The sequence below is a fragment of the Cynara cardunculus genome, assembly GCF_001531365.2.
Source record: "Cynara cardunculus var. scolymus isolate 2C chromosome LG 3, CcrdV1, whole genome shotgun sequence".
NCBI lineage: Eukaryota > Viridiplantae > Streptophyta > Magnoliopsida > Asterales > Asteraceae > Cynara > Cynara cardunculus.
In genome coordinates this window covers 1925537-1939360 of record NC_037530.1, presented here as the reverse complement: position 1 = coordinate 1939360, position 13824 = coordinate 1925537, and the positions used below count along the sequence as shown (strand labels likewise).

Genomic DNA, 13824 nt, shown 5'->3' with positions numbered 1-13824 from the left:
GCAAAGAGAGGGTTAAAATCGTCCATTTCTATTAGAGCGAGACATGATAAAACAAAAAATATTATCTCACGTCTGAGACTATATTAGACCGGAACAAAAACAAAATTTCCCGCACCAAAAATGCATGAAATAGAAATACGGGTGGGCTTAATGCAACCATATATATTGCTAAATGCACTCCTACCTAGTAATTTTTTTATTACACACATTAACATCAAAACTTAATTTTTACATTTTCAACGTATAAATTGACTTGATTTTAACGTTGAATGCATATAACAATCCCCTGGAAATAAGGTAGATGAGACAAAATTGAGTAATTAGTAAATTACACATGTTGCGAAAGAATTATACTTTTCTCGACTGACTTGACAAATCCCTCTCTGGCGTCATCTACTGGCTGACTGCTGCTGATTTCCCTGCATCCACTCTCTGGTTTCACTGATCGAACAACGCGGTTTAATTAAAGGGAAATTGAAATAACCAATCTTCCCAATTAAATTCAATTTTTAGTAACTTTTGGAACTAAATTCTCATTTTAGTCAGAGTTTACATAAAATACTTTACTGAAATAGAAATTTGATTTATAAAATAATAAAAAAGACAAATTTGTTGCAAAGATTGTTCGATTAAAGACAAATTGCATGAAAAAGTAACGTACTTTAACGTGATTACTGTTTTGAATAACGTACTTTCAGAACTTCAATTTTAGTACCTAAGATGTAAAATTTTAAACATTTAAGTACACGGGTAACCGATTATCATGTTGATGTGGCGAGTGATTTGATATCCAACTTAGTATTATTTGTTGACGTTGTTAGAGACATGCATTTTTTTTAATCTAAAGTTAGTCTTTTTTTAATCTAAAATTAGGTTTTAACCAGTTAATTAAATACTTAAATGTTTAAAACTTTATATCTTAAATATCAAAATAAAATTTTTAAAAATATATTATTCAAAATAGGAATCATTTATTATTTTTTATCCTAAAATCATCCACAGTATTCTATTGTAGAAGGTGCAGTATGACGTGGAATGGGTCCTATTGTTGGACTTGTGACCCACATACGATATTCGAACTCCGATTCATATATCACTTTCTCAGGTCACTCCGTTTCAATTACAGGCAACTCCTCGCCGGAAAAACAAACTCTTCGACAATCCATGGCCACTTCCGGCGCCGGTGCCGCCTTTTCCTCGTCTTCTTTCGATATCCGTGGTGATTCTTCGGCTAGACTATCCGGTTTTGAATTTTTATTTTCTACTACTCGTCAACTCTCTCCGTTCAAGTTGTCTTCACTTCACCTCGCTTTCTCTCCGCGTGGATCATCTCATTTTGTTAGAAAGTAAGTCTAGTAATTTGGAAATGATAAACGAAATTTGATGTTTCGATGCTTGATCTTCAGAGATTTTGATTGGTTTGATGTTTTGATCTATGAATGAACTTAAAGTATTATCATGTTAATCATGGAGTGCATGTGGTTTAATTCATCGATGGTTAGGTTCGATTGGTTAGTTGTTAATTAGTTTTTTGAATTATTTTGCTAAGTAGGGGGGTTTCTGCAAGGAAGTCCGTATGGTTCCTGTACTTTAGGCAAAGTCAAAGTGGAAGAGGTGAAAAGATCAAATTGACCTAATCAGGATAATTATTTCTGACAATATGTTTGCTGTCAATAATATTGTTCTTAAGCAGACACTTTTTCTTCATAGAAGGTCAACAACATTGTTAATATTAGTGGATGATAGGTGTGATATCATACTTGCATTTAATCCTGGTTTGCCATATGTCTGTACCAGTTTGGGAGTAAAAGATACAGTTTTGACCTTTGAGGCTAAGGCTATTATAGATTTTGTTAGTGTTAGTACCAACCATAACAGGTACAAATTTGTTCTCCATTCCACTCACATAATTTACAATTCTGATTATATGGGATGGTACAAGAGCTGACATGATGATAGCAATATGCAATCTACTCAATACTTGGCATACATTTGTGGTAGTTTTGAGTTGATAATCGGGTCATTTAACTTTGAACCTGTTCTGATTGAACTGGTTACTGGCTCTTTACCTTTCACATAATTTAACAGAAAAGTATAGTCAAGTTCTATAAGTCAGATGTTTTAGTATAAATTATTAGTTGCGAATAGTGTTTAGTACTTATTGAACTATCATGCAGGAACATTTTTCAAGCTTCAATTGATGGTGTGGACTCACTGGGTATAAGCTCCTTGGTCAGTGTTGGAACTCTTTCTCCTCTATTCCCCTCCTACTTAAAAACCTGAGTGTTGCAGATTTAAGGAAGCTTTGCTTTTGTATGCACATATTTTGTATCTATTCAGTTTTGGTTCTTGTATGGAATTATAGGAAAATGCTCTGATTCCCATCTTTTCTGTTCTCTTAACAAAAAGACATTTCATGCAAAAAAAGGTCTGCTAGCTGGATTGAAAAAATTAAAATTGTGGAACTGATAATTCCAATTGTCATTCAATATATATGAAGTCATTTTCTACTTGTGCTATTTTTTTTTTCTGTTATCCATATAAGTTTCAATCTTTTGTACTTATACGGAAATGACAGTCCTGACTTCAGATCCTTTATTTCAAATACGCCTTCTGTATTTAATGTAATGCCGACTCTTTTAAAAACCCATATAGGAAACAAAACACTTCCAAGGAGGATACTGATGACACATTCTTATCGACATTATCTAGCTAGGATCTAAGGCTTCAACGGAATTTGTGGTTTGTATAGACACCAAAAGAAGAATGCTCTTTAGCTATTTTGGCATAAAAAACAGCCCCTTTGAAGTTGGGTTTTGCATTATTGTGGATCACGGGGTGGTTCAATGTCAACATCAGTAGATAGGGTTCTTTGTATAATCCTTGTTTAAGATGGAATTCTAGAAGGAGCTTATCATACTACTCACTGCTCTTTTTTTACAAAAGCTTTATATGTGCCTCTTGGCAATGAAATGAAGGACATTACATCTGTTTTCCTGAATTCTCAGTTTAGCATTGGATCTGGCTTCATCAGTATTATTTGGGATTAGCACTTTTAGGGGCATCTCAAGGTCCAGACATAAGTAATGCTCAAGAAGTTATACAAACAGCAGACCTACACGATGCAAAGATACTAAGCATTCCTATTAATCCCACTGCTAGATTGAGTGCTTCTTCAGGATAATCTTTTGATGATGTATGATTATCCAGAATTTTTAGATGGCAGATCAACCTACCTTACACTGGACAGGGCCTATATCTCTCTTTTCCTGTCTTGCTTAATCAGTTTATGCAAATCACAAGGACACCCCACTATCAAATCCTTAAAGAGTCTTAAGATATGTTTCTGGTTTGAATGCCTATGACCACAGTGTTCTATCTTATTGTTTTTCAAACTATCTTTGTTGTGACTTGTGATAATTGAAAGTCTTCCAAAAAATGGCAAATGCAGTTCCATTGAAGTATATGTTGGTTTGCATATGCAGGATTTACATTTTTGAATGAGGAGTAGGTGTGTTGATTCGATCAGGCACCCAAATTAGTTGTTCTCCTAAAAACTATAGTTATTTACATTTCTAAACCTTTTTGGCTGCTCTTTTTTCTTTAAAATGTGGAAACTTCGACCTTTTGGGGATTTTTAATGTTTCTTGAAGTGATTGTGGATGTAGGATTCATTTTCTTTTTGAGGAATTTTCTTTGTACCATTCTTAAGGTTTGTCCTTTTGCAATCAAATCCAGCAAGGTAAAAACTACTGCGAAACTATTCACATTGACCATATCTATTAAGAGGGCACCGTTTTTAGGAACGATGGAAGTTGTACATGGAAATGATCTATCATCTATAATTTCTTATGCTTAGCCTGCTAAACATTTCAAGTTCTGTCTCTAGATCTCGACATTGACATCGTCTGTTGTTTCATAAATTTGAACAGGATGCTGATAATATTCCTACCCCAATTGTTTTAATTGATCAAGATTCAGATCCATCTGCAACTATTGTACAAGTTAGCTTTGGTGATCGTCTTGGTGCTCTCATTGATACGGTGAATCATTAGTTACTTTTCCAAAAGTTATACTCTTCTGTTGCTGAACCAACAACAAATTACCGTAAACTGAATGCTTTGGCATGCTAATGCAACCTTTAAGAAAACCTTAACAAGACGAAGGCCCAAATAAATAGTGGAATCTGGTTGTTGTATCTATCACTGGGTCTCAATTGAGTAATTCTACTTGCAATCCTGAGGTAATAAACTAGTTATCTTCAAAATGAACATGCAATTTTTGGTACTGTTTGGGAGATATTATTATTTTCTCTAGGTGTTAACTTTTCCAGATTCATAGGAGTCATTAGGTTTAGGACAAGTGCTCAACACGTACGAATTATAATATACTGATTCTTCATTCTTTCTGAAGGATACTTTTGAAGGGTATCTTGACTTAATTAATTATTGTAGTTCCTATGGATACATTAAGTTGACTAATATGCTTGGATTGCTGGTGCAGATGAAGGCACTGAAACATCTAGGCTTGGATGTAGCAAAAGGCACTGTCACAACTGAAGGATCAGTCACACAAACAGAATTTTTTATTACTCGATTGTGAGTATGCTTCATAAGTACCTGTGGATTTCTTCTCTCTATGTTAATTTAGTTTAATCCAAGTTTTGAAGCATTCAACCAACCTGTAAATATGGCTGGATGATACTTCAAGTTTTTAGTTTGCTTTAAATTTACGATGAGTTACTTCTCTTAGATATGTTTTTCTGGTTGATATAAAGAGGGTTGTCAAGGGTACTGGCTAGCGCTTCCACAGGGTGGTTTGCAAAGAAAGTTTCCATTTATCCCAGAACTTGACTTGGTAACTACAAACTGACTTTTCAGCCACGAGGATGTCCAGGTTGCCATCATTTGGCTGTTTCTTCTATCGAAAGGAAAGAGATAGGAATTAACTACACAAGGAACAATAGATTTTTCATTCCCAGGAGTGAAATTAGCTGAGATATGAAGTTAAGTGATTATGTATGTCGATTTTAAATTCAAAAGTGGACCATTCAGAACGACTGAATAATCCCAGAAGTGGAGTATTTTTCGGTGAAAAATATGTATGCTTGTCAACAATCTTCATCATTTGATCGAACAATGAAGCATCTATCACATTTGAATTAACTATCATTTATTCTCAATATTATACCAATATCTGCTCATTTTTGTTAATTTTATAGATCAACTGGGCGTAAAGTTGAAGATCCAGATCTCCTGGAGAGAATCAGATTGACCATCATAAACAATCTCTTGAAGTACCATCCAGTATGTATACCAGCCTATACCCTATTTCATGAACAATTAGTTCATATTTATCTAAGAATTCAATTAGTATAAACATTTGTTTTGGTTCAATATGCTCAATGCTTTCTCATTATTTATAAATGTTAAGGAGTCTAGCTCGCGACTTGCAATGGGGGAGGCTTTTGGCATACAAGCTCCTGTCAAGAAGGTAACTTATTCAACATTCATTTATATGAAAGCAACTCAATTCCTCACTTTAAGTTGTTTTTGCTCATATAATTTAAACAAAATTCATTATTTGTTCTCCTCTCTTGATTCTCTAAAGAGGTGTTATATGTTTGTGATAGTATTGTGTGATTAGGGCAAGTGATATGACACCTCTAGTAAACTTTTCAGTTGTTAGTTGCCACCTCTAGTAAGTTATCATATTTACTTACGTTGTTAGTTTGCTTACAGAGGAAGAAAGAAATTTGGTTTAGTTTTTTTATAACATAAAGCCGAGAGAAATACTCATCAGGCAGGCTGATTGGATTATGAAATGTTTGCGGGGTCTTTGGACCTGATTAGAAATCTATGGTTGCTAGGATCAATTTTCAAAAGGAATATCGATATTATTAGTTGAAATCTAATAGATTTTGCATTTCAAAGGCTGTGGAATATTTTTGAGTTCATAAGCAACCTAAGCAAAGAAGACCCAAGCAACCTAGTCATCATCTTTTGCTTTTGCACCATTAGAAAAAAATTCCTGACCGAAATGAAAAGTTCTCTTATTAATCCATCCTTCCCCAAAAGAACACAACTGTTTTCTTTTTGGGTTGTCCGAAAAAATACAACATCTCCTTGCTTGGCAAGTTTTCAATCCTGGTATGCTTTTTGCCCATTGGTAATTATTAATTGAAAATTTTACTTCTGGTCCACAAGTTTTCTTTATCTTCTCCTTGTTAAAGGGGTATTTTGGACCTTCTGTCAATAGTTAAACATTTTTCTTGACCATATGCGAAATCAAACATTGCATAATTTTGGAGACAAATGGTGTACGTTATTAATATTTTGCTGATTTGGAAGGTTTACATCTCTCCAACATGTAGTCCACCTAGGGTAAGCTACAAAATCACGATTAACCCATATCTGTTCCGGTGTGGGGCTTGATGATTATGTCAAGGTTTATAGAAACCTCCACGAACAATCGTTGTTTTTGATGGTTTTTCCGCTTCTCACAAAAAGTTGTGACTTGCCGTATACCGTGATCCATTTAGCAAAACTCAAGCCACCTGATACTGGGAAGATAGTTTAGGTTGGATGTTTTGATGGGGTTACCTTGTTGCAACTCAGAGAAAATCTCACATTTCACATAAACTGAACGGAAAATTAAGACACATTGAAATTTTTGGTAGTAGCTAAAGACTTGTACGAACTCCTTCCCCTAAATTGGCTTAAAAGAAGCTTGTGTGTGTTATATCATGCTGATTAAAGTTCTTCTTTTCTTGATGGCAGCTTGATGTTGATATTGCAACTCATATACATGTTAAGGATGACAGTCCAAAAAGGAGGTTAGCAATATGCAAATTTAAGTGAATTTTCAGATACTATATTTAAGCAAATGTTTTCCACATTGTGTAACTCCGAGTCTCCAACATGAACTGACTCACTGACATGAAGAAAGTACAAAACAGCTTCACTTATTTGCATATCAAGTTGACCAGTTTTACCAAAGGGTCATTGGCATGGGGGGACTCACATGGATAGATACGGTGGCACGGGCCACTGCTTCATAGTTCCGTCTTAAGGGGGGAAAATTACGTTTCTGAAGTATGCCATCGTATAGTTTTTTGAAACTGAAATGTTAACACAAGACTTTAATGACTAAGATGGTAAGGGTTGGGTTCCGGTGTGAATGAGAGTTATGTTGAGAAGGGTAAGAAGGGATCTCCACCCTTGGATCAATCCTAATTGAAGAGAAACACTAGATCAACACTACGGAGAAGCACCGGATCAATTCCCTACTAAAGCGCAATTCATGGGTTGGTTTGAGATTAAAAGTGATCAAGGGATCAAATCTTAAACTTATCACCTTAACTCCTATTCTCACACTATCCTTCGTCAAGATGGTAAATGCTCCTGCCTTTGTACAAAAGGCCCAGGTTCGAGTACCATAGTTGTGAAATTTGTTGTTTTTTAGCTTAAATTTTGGTGATCTTTATATACCTCTTGTGTTTCTAAAAATATATGTAGACCGGATTCCAACATGTGTCTTTTCTATGCAAGGACAAGGAACCAACCAACAGATCGATACTAATATTTTGGAAAAAATAGATATTTTTTATAGTCAAATTATGCTACCACTTGAAAAAAATTCTAGACCCGCATCTGGTCATTGTCCCAATGTTACCCGGGTTACCGGTAGAGCCCAGCCTCTAAGGAGGCCATGGTTCAAACCTCACCAAACGTGAGAAATATGCTTGAGTATTTGCCATATAAATATTGTACACTTAAAAAAAATTGGCCGAGTTTGTAATGCATTGATATGTTTGGTATATTGGTTTGCTTTAGCTTGCTCTGCATAGAGACCGAAGATAGACCTGGATTGCTCTTGGAAGTTGTGAAGATAATGGCTGATGTCAACATTACTGTTGAATCAGCAGAAATTGATACCGAGGTACGTTACTGTCTTTGTCTCCTTCACCCCCTCCCCACCCCCCCAAAATATCATCAGGATCATCGATATCATGTCTCTTGAATCACTGACTCGACCTTTGTGTTACGCTACAGGGGTTGGTTGCGAAAGATAAATTTCATGTTAGCTACAGAGGGGCAGCTTTAAACAGTTCTTTGTCTCAGGTAACCCCGAAATAATTTCATATCCAAGTATCGTTTTCTTTTCTTTTTTGGGGTTGTGGATCTTGCTATTATGGAGATGCTTTATGATATAACCAGTAAAACTATGCTGGTAAAATGACCAGATTGTCTTTACTGTGAATATGTGATTCCCTTGTTAACAAAAACACCGTCACTCAAAAGTAGATAAAAATGTTACCCTTCCACACATTTTTTGATCACATACTTAATATGCCGTCAAAATCATATCAGTTACATGGGGCAGGTTCCATTAGGAACCTGGGGACCGCCCACAGCACAACACGTGGCATATTCATCGGGAATACGGACGTGTTATTTATCATGAATATGTGTCTCATGATGAATAACACGCCCATATTCATCATGAATGTGTTATTCATGATGGAGATTCATCTTGAAGAAGGACATGTGACCCGTTATGGGTGGTTCCCGGGTTCACAACGAAAAACAAGTTTTTCAACCAAACTTTCCTCTGGTTACATTACTAGCTTGCATATAGTTTTAACATAAACCTTGAGCACTTAACATTTATGCAATATAATTTGATTAAATGGATGAAAAATAATGTAATGGTATAATTTTGAGAGTTTTTTAGGATGTTGCTGATAAAATTCTTTAGTTTACCGGGTAAGGAGGTAGGTATCCTTGTAGCATGAGTAGCGAGGCATGGGGTTCAACTCTAGACACCAGCCACTCAGACAAACGATTTACCCTTCTATGATGGCCTGGGGACCATACCCATTTATGCACCTATGGCATGCATGTATGAGGATTTGATCTCTAGGTTTTCTTGACAAATCCCAATCACCTAAATATTGTTGTACGCAGTAATTATTATACTTTTTAATTAGTTAAATGATAATTATACCCTTGATCATAGAGCGAGTAATGAATTTCTCCATCTCATAGTTAAAGGTAGAATTGGAAATTAGGCACTTATTTTGGGATATATATATATATATATATATATATAGAGAGAGAGAGAGAGAGAGAGAGAGAGAAAGAGAGAGAGACGTTTAAATACAACCCCTCTAAATTATACAACCCACCTATCCACCATTTATGATCAAATGGACGCTCCTGATTTGGTTGAAACTTGAAAGAGTTGTAGGAATGTAAAGGGTTGCATAATAACCACCTGTGTGTGTGTGTGTGTGTGTGTGTGTGTGTGTGTGTATATATATATATATCGGGTCAGGTTCAAACGTGAACCTAAACATTTGGCGAGAAGTTATATGATTACACGCTTGATACACAAGTTTAATCATATATGATTAATTACATGTAGCATCGACAACACATAGACACTTAATCATATATGATTAAACACACCCAAAGGAGTGTAATCATATATGATATTGAAACTTCTCACATTCTCGTAAAATGTTTAACTTCTCGCATAATCCTTCATTTCCCTCCCTCTCTCTCTCTCTCTCTCTCTCTATATATATATATATATATATATCATATGTTAATCAGGGTCGTTAATTATATATGTCGGCAGGTGTTGATAAATTGCCTACGCTATTACCTGAGGAAGTCGGAAACGGGTGAAGATAGTTACTAGGGAAGCAGTACTTCCAATTCTAAACGTCTTGCATATGCACAAGACTTGTATAATTCACCTGTTCAACTTGTTAATTGCCTGAAATATAACCACGTTTCATAACGAATATAACCTGAACTCTTTTGTGTAGTTCATCGGAACCGATTACACTCGTTTATGTCTCGAGAGTCAAATATTTGTCCACCAAAAAATCACTCAAAACATTGTTCTGTATGCGGTCTTTTTCTTGCATTTGCCAGAAATACAGGATGTCAATCAAAAGCCGAAAAATCCCCTCGAAATCAACCAAACCCCTTAAAAATCGCTCAAAATCAACAAAAAAAAAAAACCTTAAAAATCCCTCAAAAAGGTGGAATTAGACTAAAATCACATCGGATGGCTTTACAAGCCTTTGATCCACCCCCAAATATGTACCTGTTCAACCAAAAACCTGGATTAGTTATTATAAAGATAAGGTGGCGAAGGCGACCGTGGCGTATTGCAAAGGCCAAATAGTAATGGAGGCAAGTGGTGAAGATGGGTGTGATCATCACAACCATGCACAGAATTAGTGTCAAAATAATATTGTCGACATTTTAAATGATGGAAAATCTTATCTACTTTGAGTTCAAATCTAGGCACTGTTCAAACCTTTGTAGTCATGGAGGTTTACCTGCGATGACTCCAGAGTCCATATCATTCATGGTCCACAAGAGGAAGACATTTTTTTCATTGTTCTTTGATCACCAAAAGATTAGTCCGTACACGTAAATTTACCGAAAACCTATTTGTTTGTGGGGAAAAGTCTAAAAAAACCAAATGGACTTTAGTGTTTGGAATGATTAAGTTCTTGGATAATTTTTTGGAACAAATAAGCCCTTGGACATTTCAAAACATGTTAAATAACTCATTGGACTTTCTAAAACCTGTTAGATACATTCTTATGACCCATACAACTGGTTAATGTGGTAAAATAATGAAAAAAATCAGAAAAATAAGGCAATGGACTTTTCATATTATAAAGGATTAAGTCCCTAAATATTTTTTGAACCAAAAGAGTAGTTAAATCAATAAAAAATAAAAAAATATACCAAAAAATTACTTACATTTACGAAAAAAATACTTACATTTAAAAAAGATTATTGATAAAATTTATTCTCTCAATGATTTTTCAAACTAAAAATATTTAAAAATAATTACTAATTAAATTTATTTTAATTAAAAATAAAATATATCTCGTACATATTTTTCAAATTAAAAAAGAAAGATTTAAAAGATTACAATTTATTTTATTTGAAAATAAAAATATTTTTTATTTTTAAATAAAATAAATTTCATCAGTAATCTCTTTTGAATCTTTTTTTAATTTTTTTAATTTTTTTTTAATTTAAGATATCATATACTGAATATATTTTATTTTTAATAAAAAATATATAATCAATAATACTTTTTAAATTCTCTTTTTATTTTTTAATTTAAAAAATTACTGACAAAATATTTTTATTTTTAATCAAAATATATTTTATCAATCTTTTTTAAATGTAGGTATTTTTTTTGGTATATTTGTTTCATTTTATATATGTAAGTACTTTTTGGTTCAATTTTTTTTAAAGACTTAAATGTTGAAAATATGAAAGTTCATTGGGTTTTTTTTTTCTCCATGTTTTTCCCCTTATTTTATCACAATAATCAGTTTTATAGGTTATAAAGATGTATCTAACATGTTTTAAAAAGTCTAAGGATTTATTTAACAGGTTTTGGAATGTTTAAAAACTTATTTGTTTCAAAAAATTGTCTAAAAACTTAATCATTCTAAATACTAAAGTTCATTGAGTTTTTTTTTAGATTTTTCCCTTGTTTATGATAAAAATTTATAGTTTAAAAGCATTTTCGAAAAACATAAACCATGATGCACGTGCCATAATTGGAGCTATTTTTGGTTATTTTATATGTCAAAATTAAAAATCCAAAATAATATTTGCTCCATTAAAAAAATTATATATCAATATAAAATAATATTATTTGAATATTGTTTTCTTTAAATAATAATTAACACCATCCAAACAAATATTAGGCTTGTTACCATTTGAAATCATGTTTGGTATGTATTATCAGATTTCCAATTTTGCCCCTTTCTAAATATAACAAGCACGAAAAAGAGAGATGGAGAACATAAATCGAAGTGATACGCGTTATTTAAAAATTGATCATTTATGACGATTATATATATATATATATATATATATATATATATATTACATAACAAGATAATTAGTAATCACAACAGATCGATAAATTTTAGGTATGGATAAGAAATAAGAATGTAGTAACGGACTACAACTTTCTTCACACTAATAAAATTACACGATGACGAGTGAATAAATATTTAAATAAAGGTATAACCGATTGATGTCTCAAGAACTTCAAGTGGTTAATGGGTTGAATGGTGTTATATTTGGTATCACTCCTAGTTGTAGTATGGTGGAGGTGGAGATCGGTAGTAGTATGGAGGTGGGGAAGGAGACGGAGGAGGTGGTGGTGGTGACGTATAATAATATGGTGGAGGAGGTGAAGGTGAGGGAGGTGGAGGAGATCTGTAGTAGTACGGGGGAGGAGGTGAGGGAGATGGTGGTGGTGGAGATTTATAAATGTATGGTGGTGGTGGTGAAGGGGATGGTGGTGGAGGTGATTTGTATATGTAAGGTGGGGGAGGGGATGGTGGTGGTGGTGGTGGAGACTTGTAGATGTAAGGAGGTGGAGGTGGTGGAGATGGTGGTGGTGGGGATTTATAGATGTATGGAGGTGGTGGTGATGGTGATGGGGGTGGTGGTGATTTATAGATGTATGGAGGAGGTGGTGATGGTGATGGTGGTGGTGGTGATTTATAGATGTATGGAGGAGGTGGTGGTGGTGATGGTGGTGGTGGGGATTTGTAGATGTAAGGAGGTGGAGGTGATGGAGATGGTGGTGGTGGAGATTTGTAAACATATGGTGGTGGCGGTGAAGGTGATGGTGGTGGTGGAGACTTGTAGATGTAAGGAGGCGGAGGTGATGGAGATGGTGGTGGAGGTGACTTGTAAACGTAAGGTGGAGGTGGTGAAGGTGAAGGAGGTGGCGGTGATTTGTATACATATGGAGGAGGTGGTGATGGAGACGGGGGTGGTGGAGACTTGTAGATATAAGGCGGAGGAGGTGGTGGAGATGGTGGTGGAGGTGACTTGTAAATGTAAGGAGGAGGTGGTGACGGTGAAGGTGGTGGTGGGGATTTGTAAATGTATGGAGGTGGTGGTGACGGAGAGGGGGGTGGAGGTGATTCATAGTAATACGATGGTGGAGGTGATTTCACTGGTGGTGGAGGCGACTTGTAACGGTAAGGAGGAGGTGGTGATTTGGCTGGCGGTGGTGGTGACTTGTAAATATAACTTGGTGGTGGTGGCGGTGATGCATAAAAATGATCATCATCATCATCATCATGGTCGTCGTCGTCATCATCAGCCACGACATTAGTTACTAACACACATATTACGAACATAAGCAATAACCAACGCCAAAACGTGGTCATTCTTTTCGACCACTGGTAAACGTTTCGTATGTCGAATGAGAGTTTTGGTTGTATTGTACAATACCAACACTACCCCTTTTATAGTTTCAATTCCATCAAAATTCTTGGACATTTAAGCCAAGAAATAGTCAATATTATTGACATTTTCAATCATAACCTATAATATTATTTAATTCCAACATTAATTCAACAATAATATTTATTTTATAAAAGTTTTTATTATTTTTTAAAAACAAATAAAACGACTTGATCAAATCATCATTATAAAAACATACAGCAAAACTCTGTGAAGGTAACCTCACAGTATTTTTGTTGTGAATACTTTCCCAACGTTTTGTTGTGAAGTTTCAAGTGTAAGAAAGTGGTTTCATGGGTCTCACGATACAGGCTGGTTTCACGTGAACCCAACATTTTATATATATATATATATATATATATATATATAATACATGAACAAATTTGTTTTTCTAAACGGGTTCGAGAATCGTATAATGTATTTGTTGTTTATGATCGGTGTAATTCATTGCATAACTATGTCGAGGGCAATTTGGACAAATGCCATCTAAGTTTTCATG

At 34.7% G+C, this 13824-nt stretch overlaps 2 protein-coding genes across 2 annotated transcripts; one reads left to right on the top strand and one right to left on the bottom strand.

Moving 5' to 3' along the window:
• Positions 1-1046: 1046 nt before the first annotated feature.
• On the top strand, positions 1047-9899 carry LOC112509280 (ACT domain-containing protein ACR12-like). Its single transcript, XM_025114149.1, has 10 exons — positions 1047-1346; positions 2178-2232; positions 3933-4043; positions 4504-4598; positions 5222-5306; positions 5434-5493; positions 6780-6835; positions 7836-7941; positions 8055-8123; positions 9646-9899. The coding sequence occupies exons 1-10, from the start codon at positions 1165-1167 to the stop codon at positions 9706-9708; spliced, it is 882 nt and encodes a 293-aa protein (XP_024969917.1). The 5' UTR covers positions 1047-1164; the 3' UTR covers positions 9709-9899.
• A 2255-nt stretch (positions 9900-12154) lies between these two features.
• Positions 12155-13274, bottom strand: LOC112508578 (extensin-2-like). The gene has a single exon (XM_025113250.1). It carries the CDS (start codon positions 13247-13249, stop codon positions 12155-12157), a length of 1095 nt encoding a protein of 364 aa, XP_024969018.1. The 5' UTR covers positions 13250-13274.
• Positions 13275-13824: the final 550 nt, after the last annotated feature.